Source organism: Aphidius gifuensis, linkage group LG3 (genome assembly GCF_014905175.1).
Source record: "Aphidius gifuensis isolate YNYX2018 linkage group LG3, ASM1490517v1, whole genome shotgun sequence".
In the NCBI taxonomy this organism is placed as follows: domain Eukaryota; kingdom Metazoa; phylum Arthropoda; class Insecta; order Hymenoptera; family Braconidae; genus Aphidius; species Aphidius gifuensis.
In genome coordinates this window covers 18,060,214-18,077,080 of record NC_057790.1, presented here as the reverse complement: position 1 = coordinate 18,077,080, position 16,867 = coordinate 18,060,214, and the positions used below count along the sequence as shown (strand labels likewise).

Genomic DNA, 16,867 nt, shown 5'->3' with positions numbered 1-16,867 from the left:
AAAATTTGAAATATTTTTTTTTAAATATACACAAAGAAACTATCGCACCAGTGGTTTGCAATGCTAGATGAGTAAAATAAAAAATCTCGGCGCCAAAAACTGTCAGGTACAAATCCATCATAAAAGAAAATAAAAGATTATATACGAAGAAAAGCAGAGAGACCTTGTATTCAATGAAGATTTTTTTTTTTTTTATATAACAATACATTTTCACAAGAGCAATGAATAAAAAAGAAAAGTTTTACTGATTTTAGATAAATTTATTTTCATTTATTTTCCATTTTTTATGTGAACAAAAATACGAGTGCAAGTATCATCATCATCACTTTTATTTCTTTTGAACATTCCGATATTTTATTTACGATATTTTAAGTGTAAATATATTTCTTTTTTTGGAATTTTTATTTTTTTTAATGTGTATTCAAGTCCTAGACAAACAGAAATATTTTAAAATATTTCTCAGAATAAAAATAAATTATTATTACAAATGTGTTATCGGCATTTGTTTTTACAAACAAATAATAAATTTAATTGTAAGAAATTTGATGATTTATCAAGGTAAATAAATGATAAAGAAAAAAAAGAAAATTATTTTATAATAAAATGCCCATCACGATTGAATATTCCAAGAAAAAAAATAGCCAAAATCAATTCCAAGGCACGTCCATCAAGTAACATTTGTAACAGAAAAATAAAATAAAATATTACATTATTTCCTGGAATTCCATAGAGAATTATTTCCCATGACGATAAAGAAAAGAATAATTTCTCTTTTTTTTTTTTTTTTCGAAATTCAGAGGTCAATTTGAATGATGGTAAAAATATCAAAATCAATTTCAAAACACGTCCATCATTTATAAACTTTTCAATAAATTATCAGCCTTGCTTGGAATAATATTTACAAAATATCAAATAACTAAATTAATCAATTTAATAAAAATAAACACAAAATAAATATTGACAATTTTCAAAAGAAAAAACAAAAACAAATATTAATTTTTATATATTTTTCTCATGAAAATTAATTATAAAATTGTCACGATTAAAAACATATTGATTACTTGTCATTTAATAAATGACTTGGAACAAGATATTTCAAAAGAAACCTTAAAAATATTTCAAAAGGCGAAACAAAAAAAAAAAAAAAAACATGCCACTACGATTTCATATCATTTCCAAGAGATTGGAGCCAATAAATTATGAGCGGTTATATTGAGTTCCAGGAATACTCGAGGACGAGTAAAACAAAAAAAAAAAAAAACAGCAAAGGAGCGTTATGAAAAAAAAAAAGAAAAGAAATATATGCGAATCAAGTTGTAGAGAAAGAGAGCAATAAGATATTCAAACTGTCCAACGGTTTTCGTGTCTATACCATCCAGGAAATCATACGTCCTTCCACGAAATTTAACCTACGATTTGCTCGATACCGTTAAAAAAAACCTCCAATGTTACTACATCGATCATCCCAATACAAAAAAAAAAAAAAAAATCACATCTGACAAAGGATAAAAAAACTCACCAAATTGGCGTTAATGCCGGTTTAAAAATCCTCGGGTTAAAATGTCCACCCAAAAAAAAAATTTAATTCACAATCAACCACCAAAAAAAAAAACAAAAAAGAAAAAAAAAAAACAAAAATTAATAATTTTTCAATGCACGATTGACTCCAAATTAATTAATTTTTAAATAAATATTAAATAATACACTGATTAAAAAGAAAAAAAAAAAAAAAATTCGTATTTTCACAGTGCACAAAACAAGTTAATAATATTAAATAATCATTAAATGATTTTAATAAAAATAATAAATAAATTTTTTTTTATACACAAAAAAAAAAGACAAAATAGTATGCACTACTTAGCTTGGTAACGCTCAAGCAACTGGCGAGAGACAGGAGACACCCGAAACTCGAAAGTGCTCGAAAGCGTGTTATAGAAATGAACGAATGAGAATTGAGAATTTTTATGACGATGTTTACCGATGATACACGATTAAATACGAATTTAACCGATAAAGTTGGAGGTGGCAATAGTTAGCGTCGTTTGTCCCGGGATTCCTTTTTTTTTTTTTTTTTTCTTTTTCTCTCTCTCATCTCATCCCATTTATTATTATTATTATTTATATTTCTCTCTTTGTGTACAATGATCCACCCTACTCACTGTCATTCTCTCGTCAACTTCTCATTCCCTTATATTTATCCAAAAAAAAAGTATTATTCATACTCAATTTTTATTCAAAAAAAAAAAAAAAAATTTTTTTTTCAAATGATTTATTATTATTACAAGTGTTATTTATTTAATTAATTGATTGATTTTATTATTTCAAGTTTCTTAAATTTATGATATATCTTTATGTATTTTTTTGTTTTTGTTTAGCAAGCGCATGTGAAATGAAAAATTCCCAGGGAATGCAGAGAAAGCGCAGGGGCGAAATGGCCGGGCGCACCCTGTACTCATCTTGTGCAGCTCAGTGCAAACACACAAACATATACAAAATGTGCATGGCAACCCCCATTTGTGGGAGAAGTTCAATTGGATATATAATATATACAACAAACTAGACCACCTATTTAACCAACAGGGTGAGGCTTTTTTTTTTTTTTAAGTGTATTTTTATGACTCCAAAAAAAATATAAAGCATTAAATCATGTAAGGTGGTAGTGTGTGCTCCAAAAAAGAATTTTATTTAATAGACTAGCTTGTTTCATAAATATATATATATATATCATATATATATTTATTTTTTTGATAAATTTTTTTATTATATATATTTTTTTTTTGAGGAAAAATAATCATGAGACTGTTGAAAAAGCACTTTGAGCTTAAATGTTTATAACAAGTCCGGAAGTTGTCATAAATTCCATTCTCGTGGCTTGTATTTAAAAAACAACATTGGATAAACTTTTTATGGAATTTGGGTAACTGGATATATTGATTGTTTTTTTATGGTAATTTTTTTTTTTTTTTTTTTAATTTATTTTTTTGATTGAGAACGGGGAAAAGTAGATGTAATTAATTGGGGTGAATTTCAACGGAAATATTAATTGATTGAATTTTCAGGTATTGATGTAATTGGATTTCAATAATTATCACAAACTAAATTATCACGGATATTGACAAAAAACAAGATAAAAGAATTTTCTATGAATTGCTTTTTTGTTTGATGTATTAGTGTCGTTAGAATAATATTAGAATGACAATATTAAGAAAAAAAAAAAAAAAATGATTCATCAGAGAATGTCGAGTGTTGTTGGCTCATTGCATTATTGAATAACTTTTTTTATTTTTATAAATAAGAAAAGTAAAAATGTTATCTGACAAAATGATAGCCAAGTTACTCTTCCTCGTTCTATGTCGCTCAGATTGCATTCCAAGTAGCTCGATGCTATCAAAGAGCGACTCGTTTGCTTTAATTTTTTTTTTTTTTTTATTACAAAAGTAATCAGTTTGCAGTCACGTTGGCCGTGAACAATCACAACTTTTTTACACTCAAATTACATCAACTGATAATTTAAAATTATTTATTTATAATTTGATTACATATCATTATACTATTTTTCAGTTGAATTTATTAATAAATAAAATCAAAGTCTCTATGGAATTTATTTTAAATTCAATTAAAGAAAAATTAAATTAAAATGATATTGTTAGTTAAACAATAAAAAAAAATAAAATAATAATATTAAGATATCGCAAAAATTTATGGTTCGTTAATTTTTTTAGAAAAAAAAATCATAAATGTATAATTCCTTTCTCTTTAAAATAATTGACGAAGAACAAAAAAAACTATTATTATTGTCTTGAAATACTATAAAATAAATTTGCATTTATCAACAGTTAAACAATAAGTTTTAGTAAAAAAATTATATATTAAAAAATATAAAATTGTTATTATTAATAATACAATTATTTATTTAAAAATATTAATTTTAAATAGATGTCAAGTTGAATAAATTTTCAATAGTAATAATTATTAAACTAGCTGACAAAATTTAAAACAAATTTACAAGCAATCATGATAAAAGTAAAGGGAGGTTTTTGTATTTAAATAATTATGAAAAGGGCATGAGTCATAGGTTTGTCATGTTTGTCATGAGTCACGTAAAATGGCTGACTACTAAATTACGCGAATTATCATAGAAAAATAATAAAAGAAAATAAAAAAAAATAAATAATTGCTATTAAAAAATCAATGTCATATTTTTTATATTTTTTTTTATACTAAATATAACCGGAAAAAAAATTAAATAATTATATGTCTTTGTTAAATAATTCAAGTACAAAAATATGATTCTTTTTTTTTTTCGATGAAAAGAAGCATCTGTAAAAGAAGTTTTAAAAGAGCATATACCGTCATGACATTAACCTTTAAATGTTTCTTTAGTTAGTCGGCATCCATTATCCCTCATATAAATTAATAAAGTGGACATCAACGAGGGACAAGAATTACTCAATTCCCACGATATATATATTTTTATATTTAATTTAACTTTACGTCATCATGATCATCATCACAATCATCATCATTTCTTAATCGATAATTTATTACATTTCATCAAAAAATTCATTCAAGATTTATTTTTAGATAATTTAATAAAAAAAAAATTTATCATGCGGGTTTTTCTTTCAATTTTTTCAATTACTATTTTTTGATAAAAATATATTTCAAGTATCATTTTCGTCTTTAGACAAATCACAGCACGTTCATTACCGGAAACGGAAGCTCCACCCTATACTAGACACATCAACTGACCGGCTGTGCACAAAGAATAAAAATAAATATATATAAGAAATACTTTGTCTACAACTGTAAATAAATAATAGATAACTTTTTTTTTTTTTTTTTTTATATAGTATGGTTGTTTGTGCTCAAGTTAGATCTTGAATTTATATCTCAAAAAAAAAAAAAATAAAAAATAACAAGTAATAATAAAGTCGTTAAATATTTAGTAATATATTTTTTGGATATACATGTTAGTAATAAAAAAAAAAGGAAAATAGGCAAATAATTTTTTATGACCATAGTGAGTCATGTTTTTTGAAGATCAATAAACCAAACGGATATTTACTTTAACTGCATTTAATTTTTTAAATAAATAATAAAATAAATAAATTAAAATAAACATGTCATCAAAAATTTAGAAATATTTAAAATGTTTTTCTTATTGTAAATTAAAAATATATATATATATATATATATATATAATTTATTTCTAATCACGTGTAGTTCAAGTATAAATAATTTTTTTTTACTTAAAAAAAAATAAAAATACTATTATTAATTGGTTTTTCGTTGCAGTTGAAAATTTATTAGCAATGATAAAAAGGAAACAGGGTTTTTCCATGATAATAAAGTGCATCATAATTTATACAAAATTATTGGTGCGTTTTAATTAAAACTCAACCTTATAAAGTAACTACAAAAAAAAAGTATAAATATTATATTTCTTATAATATTTAAAAAAAAAAAGATTGAAGCTGCTTGCTGTTTTTTTTCAATTTATATTTATCAAGTAAGACATTGATTTATGTAAATATAAATATAACTGATTAGAAAAAAAAACTGATAAATTAAACAAAAAAAAAATTCAATGTTTAAGTGAACGTGGAATGCAACTTTCACGATCGCCACCCACCTTGGGATGATGTGACGTGTTGAGGTGAAGGGGTAAAATGGAAACAGTCAAGAAAAAAAAAAAATATATATATATATAATGAAAGAGGCAGAGTAAAAAAAAATAAAAAAAAGTTATGTTGTGAAACGCGAATCCATTGGATGAGGCATGCGGTAATTCAACGCTCGTATAACCGTCTCCGATGCGAGAAATCGTTGATGCTCGATACGATACCTTGGAATGAATGGCTCGCGTAAACATGATAGTAATGCTGTGAAATTGTTAGCCAAGTTAAACAACCATGCTCGCGATTATCAACATTGCATATAATTTATTAAAGAGAAGTAATTAATTTTTTGTTTTTTCGTTTTTTTTTCATAGTTTATAATCAAACAGTTAATAATTTATTAAATTAATATTTTTTTTTTTTTTTTTTTTTTACTTTTAATTATTAATGATATAGTATTTTATTTTTTTTATAAAAAATAAAATAATAATTGATTATAAAAAAATAAAATGAATGACAATATATATTCATAATTATTTTATATTTTTTATGATTAATATTGTTCAAGTATTTATTGATAATGATATGGAAAAGGTCATAGTTTAAAGTTCAAAGAAATGGAAAAATTATATTCTAATAAAAAAAATAATATAATTAAAATATTATTATAAGTAAATATAAATGTAAAAATCTAATATTATTGAATTATATATATATTTAAAATTTTTGCACTGATTTGCATCCGTTTATTTATAATTATATTTAATGTCAAAGTTCAGTGTGGGTAGAAAGGCATTTTAATATATCCTAAACATCGACTTCCGAATTGAAAAAAATAAAATTGAATTAATATTTTTGGACCCCCAAAGCATACATCCGTTTGAAACTGTAGGCGGTTGGCGCCAAAAATAAAATTAATAAACAAAAAACATAAAATCCCATGTGTTAATTTGAAAAATTCATTTAAAAAAATACCAATAAAAGCTTTTGCAAGTTTAATAAATAAAAATATTTTTTATATAATTTAAAATGTTATAAACAAGTGCATTTGAAATAAAACTATCTTGTTCTAAAAAAAAAAAAAATATATATTTAACGTTACTTTAAACTAACGGTTATTTTATTTATTTATTTATTATATTTTTTATGTTTCTTTGAAATTTACCGAGACATCATTAGATGTGTGTCCGACAACAACAACAAAATAGCTACTATATAATAAACTATTTTTTATCTATAAAAGTATACTTGCAAAAGTTTAATTAAAAATAATTAATATCAAATAATGACACCTCAAAATAATTGTTAATATTAAATGTATATTTATATATATTAAAAGTTTGTAGTTGTTTAGTCTGGTTGTATTGATCAGACTCAGTGATGATTCATGAGGATAAACCAACGAGTCAGTCCTGACAACACATACAAACATATTTCAACATACATATACTAAAAAAGATAGGGTGTACTTTGTACACCACCTACCCCCTAACCCTCTTTATCCCTTATCGAACACACGGCACACTCTTGATTTTCATCTGGGTGTATATATTCAAAGGGTCTCAAACTAAACGAGGGTGAGTTTCGAAAAAAATTCAGTAATAACATTTTAAAAAAAGCGTAAAAAAAAAAAACTGATTATAAGAGTAAAAAATATAATTTTTGCAATTTATAATTTATCTATTTAAAAATTTTAATAATTATTTATCAAGAATATAACAAATGAAAAAATCTTAATGATAATTTTGCCCCTTCAGACGCGACAGACGAGCTTTGACTTTTTGTGTGATAAAAGTGTCGCTTCAAACACAAAATAAATTCTCCTTTTTTTTTTTTTTTTGTTAAAAAAGAGTTAAAAGAAACGAGTAAAAGAGGGTGAAAAATACACGCTATTTTTATCATCATGTATTATTTTTTTTTTAACTCTATGTTTTTCGATTGGAAATAAACATAAGAGACAAAGAAATTTTTGAATAATTATTTTTAAATGAATGAATGAAGTAAAAAAATAAAAAAAAATAAAAATTAATTTATCGTATAAATAAAATATAATTATTGCGTAAATTAGTTGAATATATGTGTTGAACTATGATATGAGTATTGTATGATGATGATGATGTTTAAAAGTTGTGTTTATGAGCAACTTGACCGACACATCTGGCCACATTCAAGGCCGGCCAATAAACTCTCTTTGCTTTGAGATGAAGAATAAAAAGATAAAAAACTAAATGATGTGACTTTTTTTATTATTTTATTTTATTTTATTTTTTCATCTTATTTTTCTCGCGGGCAAAGGCACTTGCTTTTTTGCTTGGCTTTTTTAGAGTCTCATCAACTTATACTTCAAGGACAAGAGGAAAAGTAGCATACATGCAAAAATAAACGTCAGAATTCGATGCTGTATTTATAACTTTATTATATTATTAAGAAAACTAACTAATACGTGTTGTGAATTTAATGTCATATTTAATTCTTTTTAATTTTTTATATTTTTTTATTTTAATGTCTATTAATTTGATGAAGAAACCAATAATTGATAAACTCGTTTTTTGTTTTTTCAAATTAATGTATTTCTTTTTCAAATTAATGCACTCTTTGATTTGATATGAATTTATTTATCCAGTAGATATATATATTTTTTTCACTTTTTTTTTTACCGATAAAATACTTTTGAAGCCTCATTGTAATGCGGTTTTTCGATCTGGGGCTACAGGCTTCTGGTTCAAATTACCGGAAAGGTGGTCACTGTATGCACTTGCAAAAAAATAAATAAAAAAAAGGGGGAAAGAAAATATTTTGTAAATAAAAAAAGGAATATTATTTGTTTGGTGTGATTTTAAAATGGAATATTCTAAAAATAGTACTATATAATTTTAATTCTTTTGACAATATTAAGTCACTTATCGTACTTCAGATAAGCTAATTCGATACTTCCTGTTTTTTCATCATCATCATCATCATTTTTTTTATTCAAATAATATTCAAGTGTTTTATCATTTCTAATCAATTATAAACAAAATTCATGTAAAAAAAAAAAAATATTCTAGCTGATATATAAATTTATGGTTAAATAAAATTATTATATTACAAAATATAATAAAATTTCCCAACAATTTAAAACTCAGCACTTGATCTAGGAATGAGTCATACAAAAAAAAAAAAAAAAAATTATTAAATACATATACAAGAGAGTGCAATAGACTCAGAAGTTACTAAACTTCCATTCTCTTTTTCTGCAACATGATTGGAAATAACTATGTACAACTTGCTTAGCAATGGATGCTGAGACAAGACAAGAGCAATGATGAGAGAGAAAATAAATATATAAACTTAGACACAGTTGGTTATAAGGGATATATAAGTTGAAAACTACAAGAAACGGTAAATTGTATTACAAAAAAAAAAATACAACCAACAACTGACGTTGTACTATCATGAACATATCTTGTACTTTTTATAAATATATTTATTTAATTCTGTCATGATCAGTCGAGTGAATCTGAGTATTAACTTTGTTTTTTTTTTTTTTACTTTTTATCCACAGAAATAATCCAGAAATAGTAAAAAATTAAAAATCAACTAAATAAATAGTAGGATTAAAACTGTCTGTAAATTTGATAAAAAAAAAAAAATAATATTTCTTTCAATTGAAATAAATAATTTACATATATTAAAAAAAAATATATTATTATTATTATTCTGGTTAATTATAATTTTTTAGTTGCTCTTGAAAATTTACTGCGGTTGTGGTAAAAATTTTATTTTTTAATAATTTTGTTTCATTTTAAAGGAACATTTATTTTGACGAAACCGGTTGTTATAAATCCATCGTAAAAAGGTTGGTTTGTTGTATACAATACATGGTATATATTTATTATACACCAGACCAGTCTACCTGTTTGAAACGTGCCATCTTTTCACCTTTCTCTAACCATTATAAATGCACATTTGCAAACCAACAAGAAAAATCAAATGAGAATTAAAAATTTTCTGCGAATTAAAGTAAAAGAAGATGCCGCAAGGATTATCTTTTACATTTAACATATGTAATCCTTCAATGGAAACAGGAAAAGTTATACTCCACCAAATAATAACGAAAAAAAAAATTTAAAAAAAAAAAAAAATACAGTTTATATAAAAAATTGTTCTTAATGTGTAGTAATTTATTTAAAATATTTATGTATTTTTCTAAATGAAGCTATAAATTTTTTTTAATGAAAAATTATATTTATTTTGCAATTTAAAAAAAAAAATTAGAAGAAACATGTGATGACTTTTAATTTAATGGCAAATTTGACCTTAACCTTCAACTCATTTTTGTACGCGGTCATGAGTGTCATGAGGGCGTTTGTAAACTATTTCTATATTTATAAGAAACACACACACAAAAGCTATTTAACTCTAAGCATTAAATTCTATAAGTATATGAAAAATTTTATTAAAATAATAATAGTAATAAATGATTCATAATAATTATTAAATTGTCTATAAAAAAAGGATTTATTTTTCCAGTTAAGGAATAAAAAAAAAAAGCTCAATTTTTATCTATTGAACTTGATATGATTAAAATGAATTTATAGAAATTTCATTATGATGATAATTTAATTGAAGAATTAAGTAAGTATTTAGAAAAAAAATTTTAAAAAAATTAAAAATCATAAATTCCAAACGTGGTGAATGTATGTTGAATGAATGCCTCTTATCACCTTACGTAAATATTTACACAAATGCCAGAGGCAATGGTAAATCTCAGGGTTAGTTTATGTGTAAACCAAGGGGCAACATATGGGTTTATTATTTATGGTGGCGCGTGTTGATATGTAGTTTAAAAAATCCCTTAGATGTAAAATAGATTTTTTTATTATTTAATCAACAAAGATAATTGAATTTTTTCTATAAAAATTTGTACCAAAAAAAAAAACAATTATAATGTTTTATCTAAAATATGATTTTTTGACATGCAAAATAAGTGAAGCAAGTTAATTAAATTATTCACAGTAATTATCACAATTAATAATGATTAATTAGACGTTAAATTAACCCTTAAAAGATGAACAAAGTGCGCAAGACAAAATTAGATTATACACTTGATTAATAAAGGAAAAAAAAATCATCAAAAGAAAAACAATAATCATTTTCAGATGAACACGTTTTAAAATCGAAACTCAAAGCATCTCTTGTTCTTCTCGCCTAAGGCTAATTAATTATATATTCATCAAACATGTGTGTGCTGAACACGATCATGATCTTCAGTCACATAAACATTTTAACAAGAAAAAAATAAATAAATAAATATACCGAAAAAAAAAGGAAGTAATTCATTTTAAAAATAATCATTAATTTAAGGAAAAAAAAAAAAGAAAAAATTAAATATCAATCAGTAACAACGATCATGTATTAAATAAGTTGGCTAGTTTTTTTTTTTTGGAAGAAAAAAAAAAACTAGAATTGGTCAGACTTGGAATGCGGGGGAGAAGACAACAAAAAAAAAAAAAAAGGCAAATGTAAGCGAGTGGGGCACGATGGTGAACAGCTGCCTTGTTCACGATGGCGGACATTTTCTGTGCCCCCATAACCCCCATACATTAAAACCATCAATTCCCCCACTATCAACCCCTCCATTTTTCAGTTGCCTCTCTCACGAATAAAGGCGCGTTTACGATCAGCCAACACCCCGAATAAAATTGTATATATTTTTCTTGTAAAAAAAAAATATCAAGAAAATTTTACCTTTTAATATATAACCCCCTTCCCTCCCTCACTCTTGTCATCATCAATACCCACTTGAACATGATTATAATCCCCCCATTTTTATTATCATCATCATTATTATTGTTATATTTTATTTCACCCTCAAAATGGAGTACACATTATAGTTTGTAAATTTCACCAGATCAAATTTATATGGCAAATTAAATGCGTGTAATACAACAACACAACTCAATAAATTTTATATTAACGAAAAAAAAACTTGATAGAAAAAATTGAGTAATTGTTTAAAAAAAAAAAAAAAAAAAAAATACTTTTAACTGTAAATTTTAGATGTAATTTTCTTTTTTTTTCTTTTTGTTTATAATATATGGTCGTATAAAAAAAATTTGTTAATTTATTTATTAATATAAATTCAATTGCGATTATAGAAACCGGAACTTGGTGTATCCGTGCGCAGAATCGATTATTTTAACTGCACGCGTATTGTGCCGTGCATAAGAAGTAGTTCCAGAAGAAGCTGCTTAAAAAATTATATCCTTGAGCACTATTTCTTCTAGGATCAACCTCATGTACAATGGCATTATTGAAATACTCATAAAAAAATATAAAATATATTTATCTAATTTTAATATTACAACCACACAAAAACTTTAAAAAAAAAAAAAAAACGAAGCTTTATAATAAAAATTATATTTATCCTGTCATATTTTCAGGTACAAACAAGATGCTGGATATTTTTTGGAGGTTAATCACACAAATTGGCGGTTTCTTTTTTTTTTTTTTTTTATCAAGATGCATCAATTCACTTAATTAATAATCACACGTATTATTATAATAATCAATTATAATAATAAAATAAAATTTATATAAATAATATAAATTAATATATTTATATTATATATTATATTTGTTTAAAATATAAAATGTGAATTTTGCACGTGTGAAAAGTCCTGCAACCGCAGGAGATGATTGCCGGCCGGCCGGCGTCCCGTTTTTATGGACCATCATAAAGCAATGTCAAAAAAATGCATTATAATTGTTTTTAAATAATTATAAAATATATACGAGCATTATATTTATTAATTCGTTATAATATTTAATATTTTATGTATATATTGTTTATTAATTTACTTACGTTACTCGATGATGAGTAAATTTTTATTGTTATAAAATGGGCGGGAGCACTATACACTTTTTAGCACAGAGCACACTGAAAATCTTTCTTTAACCAGTTCATTTGATGCCGAACCTGCGCATTTTTTACTACGCATATTCGTGTTGCTTTGGTGCACTTTGGTGGCTCTCGTTAGACATCTTGCGGATTAAAAACAAAGTTTTCATGTCAATCGGTATTGAAGATGTACACAATGGCGGTCCTCAGCTGCTATTTTCTTCATTACCACTGAAAATATAAACAAATAAAATTGTTGATTTATTTTATTTTATATATTTGTTGTCATTTTTAAAATTGATGAGAAAAGATACCATCAAAAAAAAATAACAAAATAAATAGTTTATTTACGTAATTATAATAAACATTTGGCGATCAAGATGCAACGTTACGTAGATATGGTTGTCAATTTGGCAAAAATATTTAAACAAAATAAAGGACCATTTGGCATGCTTCGGACTATGTACAGGTAATTTTTACAACAATTATTACCAAACAATAATTGAGAATTGTTTTGACAGAAAGGTTACACTGCCTGATGTTAATTTGACACTTGATTGAAATCAATTATTTTACAAATTTGTTTGTTAAATATTAATGTATTGTTATTATACCCAATAGAACTGATGACTTGAAATGGGGAACTCTAGTTGGTGAGGATAAATATGGAAATAAATATTATGAAAATAATTACTTCTTTTATGGTAAGAGACTTGACAAAGCTTTTAAATGTCTTTTTATTTTTTTTAAATTTATTTAACAACAAGGACTGATTAATTGAATGATAAAAATTATTTTGCAATAGGAAGAAATAGATGGATAATATACAATGAACTTGTTCATATGGATTATGATGCATCACAGGTACCAGCTGAATGGTATGGATGGCTTCATTATAAAACTGATTTGTTACCACACAATGATCCAAATAGACCAAAGTACAAGTGGATGATTGATCATCAACAAAATTTGTCTGGTACTAAAAAAGCATACATGCCATACAGCACAGCCAAGCCAAAAGTTGAAGCATGGAAACCATTATAAGTATTATTTTTCAAGTAAAACAAACTTAGAAAAATAATCATTATTATAAGTTGTTAATATATGGAAGATTATAAGAAGAAAAATAAAATAATAAATAAGTGTAAATAAATTTATCTGAATTATCATAATGGATACATCAAAATATAATGATTTAAAAAAAAGTAAGTAACTTTTTCATCGCATTAAATAGGTGGCAATAAATATCATAAAAAAATATTACTTTTAAACTATTTATTATATATACTAGCACAATTGAATTAAAACATTGTATTTTTTAAATTAACAGTAGTTGATAATCTATGATGATGAATAGTTGCATCCATCATGACTATCACAATAACTACACTCTTTAATTTGTTTTTCGTTCATTGAAAGAAGATCTTTACATGCTTTAAAAACTGATTCTTTTGGAGCACATCCTCTCTCTATCATTTGTTTCTCGTTAACTAATAAAAATCATAAATACATGATCAACAATTAAATAATTAAGCTCAAAAATTGAACAGTTTATAATTACCTTCACTTATAAAAGTATAGCATGCATTTTCATTATCTGATTCACATTTTTTCAAGTAAGCTTCTAGTGAAATTTTCTTAAGTCCCCATTGACATCCCCAATCATCAATAGAGTCATTACACTGGTAACAACTTAGTGATTCAACTGAAATAAAAAACATAAATTAGTATAAAGAAAAAATAATGCTTTGTCATACCTTGCTAATCATTTTTTTTTTTATTTTTAATTAAACAATAAGTGTTGATAAAATGTTGAAATGGAATCTTATCATTTCATGCAACTTGAAAACATTTTGATAATATATAATTCACTTACCTTTACTAAATACAGTGCTCAGTAAAAATACCAAGAAAACAGCTTGAAAACAACTTGAAATTTTTGCCATTGTATTTTTTTTTTAAATTTAAAATAATAACGTTAATGATAATTAAATGATATCAATATCAGACTGAAAAATATAAAATTATCATCGACTATTTAAGCGTATTAATATTTATTTAATCTTATCTTTATTAAATATTATCAATTGAATAAACTGCATAATCAGATTATCAAATTTATATCTGCGTTTATATCATTGGCTATTTTTATATGTGTTTACCAAGTATTACCTTCATTTTATTTTACATTCAAATATAAACTGAATAAAAAATAAATTAAAAACAGCCTTGTTATGTTTATTCAATTGACTTTCATCTACAATATACGCATATTTTTATATAAAATATAATCTTTATTTGTTTATCAAAAATTAAATTTACATAAAAAAAAAAGGAAAAGAAAAAAGTTTTTTTTATTAAATCAATTACATTAATTTACAGATGAATTTTTATTATTAATAGATAAATTAAAACTATATCATTTCAAGAGTTGATCCAACTGTACTAGCAACTGTACCAAGTGTATGACCAAAAGAATAAAACATATATACATCAAATATTTTAGATAAATCAGATGATGAATCATCATTATTACCATCAGTTAAACGAAAATTTTCAATAATTGCACATGTTGTTGGATCTCTTGTTCTAAATCTATAAAAAATATCATTTGCATTAACACTACCACCAAGTGATAAAAATGTATTTTTAAATTCTTCAATAACATCTTTTCTTTCTTGAACACATTCAATTGGTATTTCTCTAATAGCTTTATAAATATCATCAGCCATTATTTTACTCCATAAATTACTATAATAATTTGCACCATTATAATTATTATTTTTATTAGCCATTACATGCCATGTATTTATAAAAAATTTATTATTTATAACTTGTGGTATTATAAAATGTTTATCATATAATAATTTCATTATTTCAATACTTGATTTATCAATTTGATGTAATTCTAAATCTAAACGTGATAAAAATAATTCTTTACATAAATTATAACCAGCCATAAATGATCTTGTTTCTTGAATACTTTCAATGACATTTGATGATAATAATTCATTTGTTTTATAATGACAATTAATATTTTTTAACACTGAACTATCATATAATATATTTTCCATAAAATAACCAGATAATTCAATGGCATCTAAATCAATATTTGTTAATCCAGCATGATCAGAATATTGAACAGTTGTTAATGAATGTTGAAGAAGACTTCCAAATTTATGAAATAATAATTTAACATCATCAATTGTTAATAATGATGGTATATTATTATTAATTGGTGGTTTAAAATTAAATATTAATGATGATAATGGTTTTTTATTCATAAATTTACTTTTATTTTGTATTGTTATTAGTTTACCATTTGTTAAATTAATTTTTTTATCAATTCTAGCATATGGATCAAGATAAAAATGAGCAATTGGATTTGTTGATGAATATTTTAAATCAAATATATCAAAAAATTTAACATCACAATGCCAAGTATTTGTATTTTTACCTTCAATTATTTTAACATTAAATAAATTTTCAATTGTATTTAATAATCCATTAAGTACACGTGGAAATGTAAAATATTCTTCAATACTTTCATTTTTATTATCAATAAATAAATTTAATTTACTTTGACGACGTTTATTCATCCAATAATCAATATCCCATTGACATAGTTCACCAATAAAACCACGTTTTCTTGCAAATCTGTGTAGCTTTTTAAGTTCCAATTCTTGTGATGGTAATGCTTTTTCAAGTAGTGAATCCATTATCTCATAAATATCATGTAAATTACCAGCAGATTTTGTTTCAACACTCATATTTGAATATGAATCATATCCTAAAATTTTTGCTTGTTCATTACGATTTACTCTTATATCTTCAATAACATTAATTATATTTTCTGATTGTTTATCATTATTTATTGTTGATGGATCATTGTGATATTTATTCCAAATATTCATACGTACATCACGATCTGAACAATTTTCTAATAATTGTGATACTATTTTTGGTTTTAATATTATCTTTGATTTATCATCTTGAAAATTAATAATATCAACACTAGAATAAGGCTGAATATGATTTTTAATTGTTGTTAAATTATTTTCATTATTATCATAAAAAATAGAATTTAATATATCAATTTTTTCATTAAATATATTAATATTATTTTTTATTTTTTCAACTGTATCTACAAATTTTAATTTATTCTCATTTTCAACTTCAATGCCATTTAATTTACTTTTTAATACATAATTTTTTATAATTTTTTTTTCTTCACCATTAAGATAACGATAATCATTTTCAATGTATTCATTAAAAATTTTATATATTGATAAATTATTATATTTTAAATAATTCAATTTAAACATGTGTTCTTGAATTTTTTTATAATTATCATTTAATATTA

General features: G+C 23.9%; 3 protein-coding genes across 6 annotated transcripts in view; 1 reads left to right on the top strand and 2 right to left on the bottom strand.

The window, feature by feature from the left end:
• LOC122852326 (A-kinase anchor protein 200) overlaps positions 1–12,732 on the bottom strand; it is a 35,236-nt gene extending 22,504 nt beyond the window's left edge. For 2 of the 4 annotated variants that reach the window (XM_044152073.1, XM_044152075.1), the window contains exon 1: positions 12,469–12,732. The gene's annotated coding sequence lies outside the window, so the exon portion shown is untranslated. Of the gene's footprint in view, positions 1–1,519; positions 2,385–12,468 lie in introns of those variants that run through there. The other 2 variants (XM_044152076.1, XM_044152074.1) reach the window with 2 other exon arrangements.
• Positions 12,733–12,775: 43 nt separating this feature from the next.
• Positions 12,776–13,662, top strand: LOC122852359 (probable NADH dehydrogenase [ubiquinone] 1 alpha subcomplex subunit 12). The gene is made up of 3 exons (XM_044152122.1): positions 12,776–12,973; positions 13,126–13,208; positions 13,310–13,662. The coding sequence occupies exons 1-3, from the start codon at positions 12,885–12,887 to the stop codon at positions 13,546–13,548; spliced, it is 411 nt and encodes a 136-aa protein (XP_044008057.1). The 5' UTR covers positions 12,776–12,884; the 3' UTR covers positions 13,549–13,662.
• A 102-nt stretch (positions 13,663–13,764) lies between these two features.
• Positions 13,765–14,516, bottom strand: LOC122852361. The gene is made up of 3 exons (XM_044152124.1): positions 14,381–14,516; positions 14,066–14,209; positions 13,765–13,994 (listed from the first exon to the last, which is right to left on the bottom strand). The coding sequence occupies exons 1-3, from the start codon at positions 14,448–14,450 to the stop codon at positions 13,846–13,848; spliced, it is 363 nt and encodes a 120-aa protein (XP_044008059.1). The 5' UTR covers positions 14,451–14,516; the 3' UTR covers positions 13,765–13,845.
• Positions 14,517–16,867: the final 2,351 nt, after the last annotated feature.

Coding starts and splice junctions, on each gene's coding strand:
- LOC122852361 (XM_044152124.1), bottom strand. CDS start 14,450: ATGGCAAAAATTTCAAGTTGTTTTCAAGCTGTTTTCTTGGTATTTTTA. Junction 14,210..14,380: donor GAGCACTGTATTTAGTAAAG/GTAAGTGAATTA, acceptor TTTTTATTTCAG/TTGAATCACTAAGTTGTTAC. Junction 13,995..14,065: donor CTATACTTTTATAAGTGAAG/GTAATTATAAAC, acceptor GATTTTTATTAG/TTAACGAGAAACAAATGATA.
- LOC122852359 (XM_044152122.1), top strand. CDS start 12,885: ATGCAACGTTACGTAGATATGGTTGTCAATTTGGCAAAAATATTTAAA. Junction 12,974..13,125: donor ATGCTTCGGACTATGTACAG/GTAATTTTTACA, acceptor TATACCCAATAG/AACTGATGACTTGAAATGGG. Junction 13,209..13,309: donor AAATAATTACTTCTTTTATG/GTAAGAGACTTG, acceptor ATTTTGCAATAG/GAAGAAATAGATGGATAATA.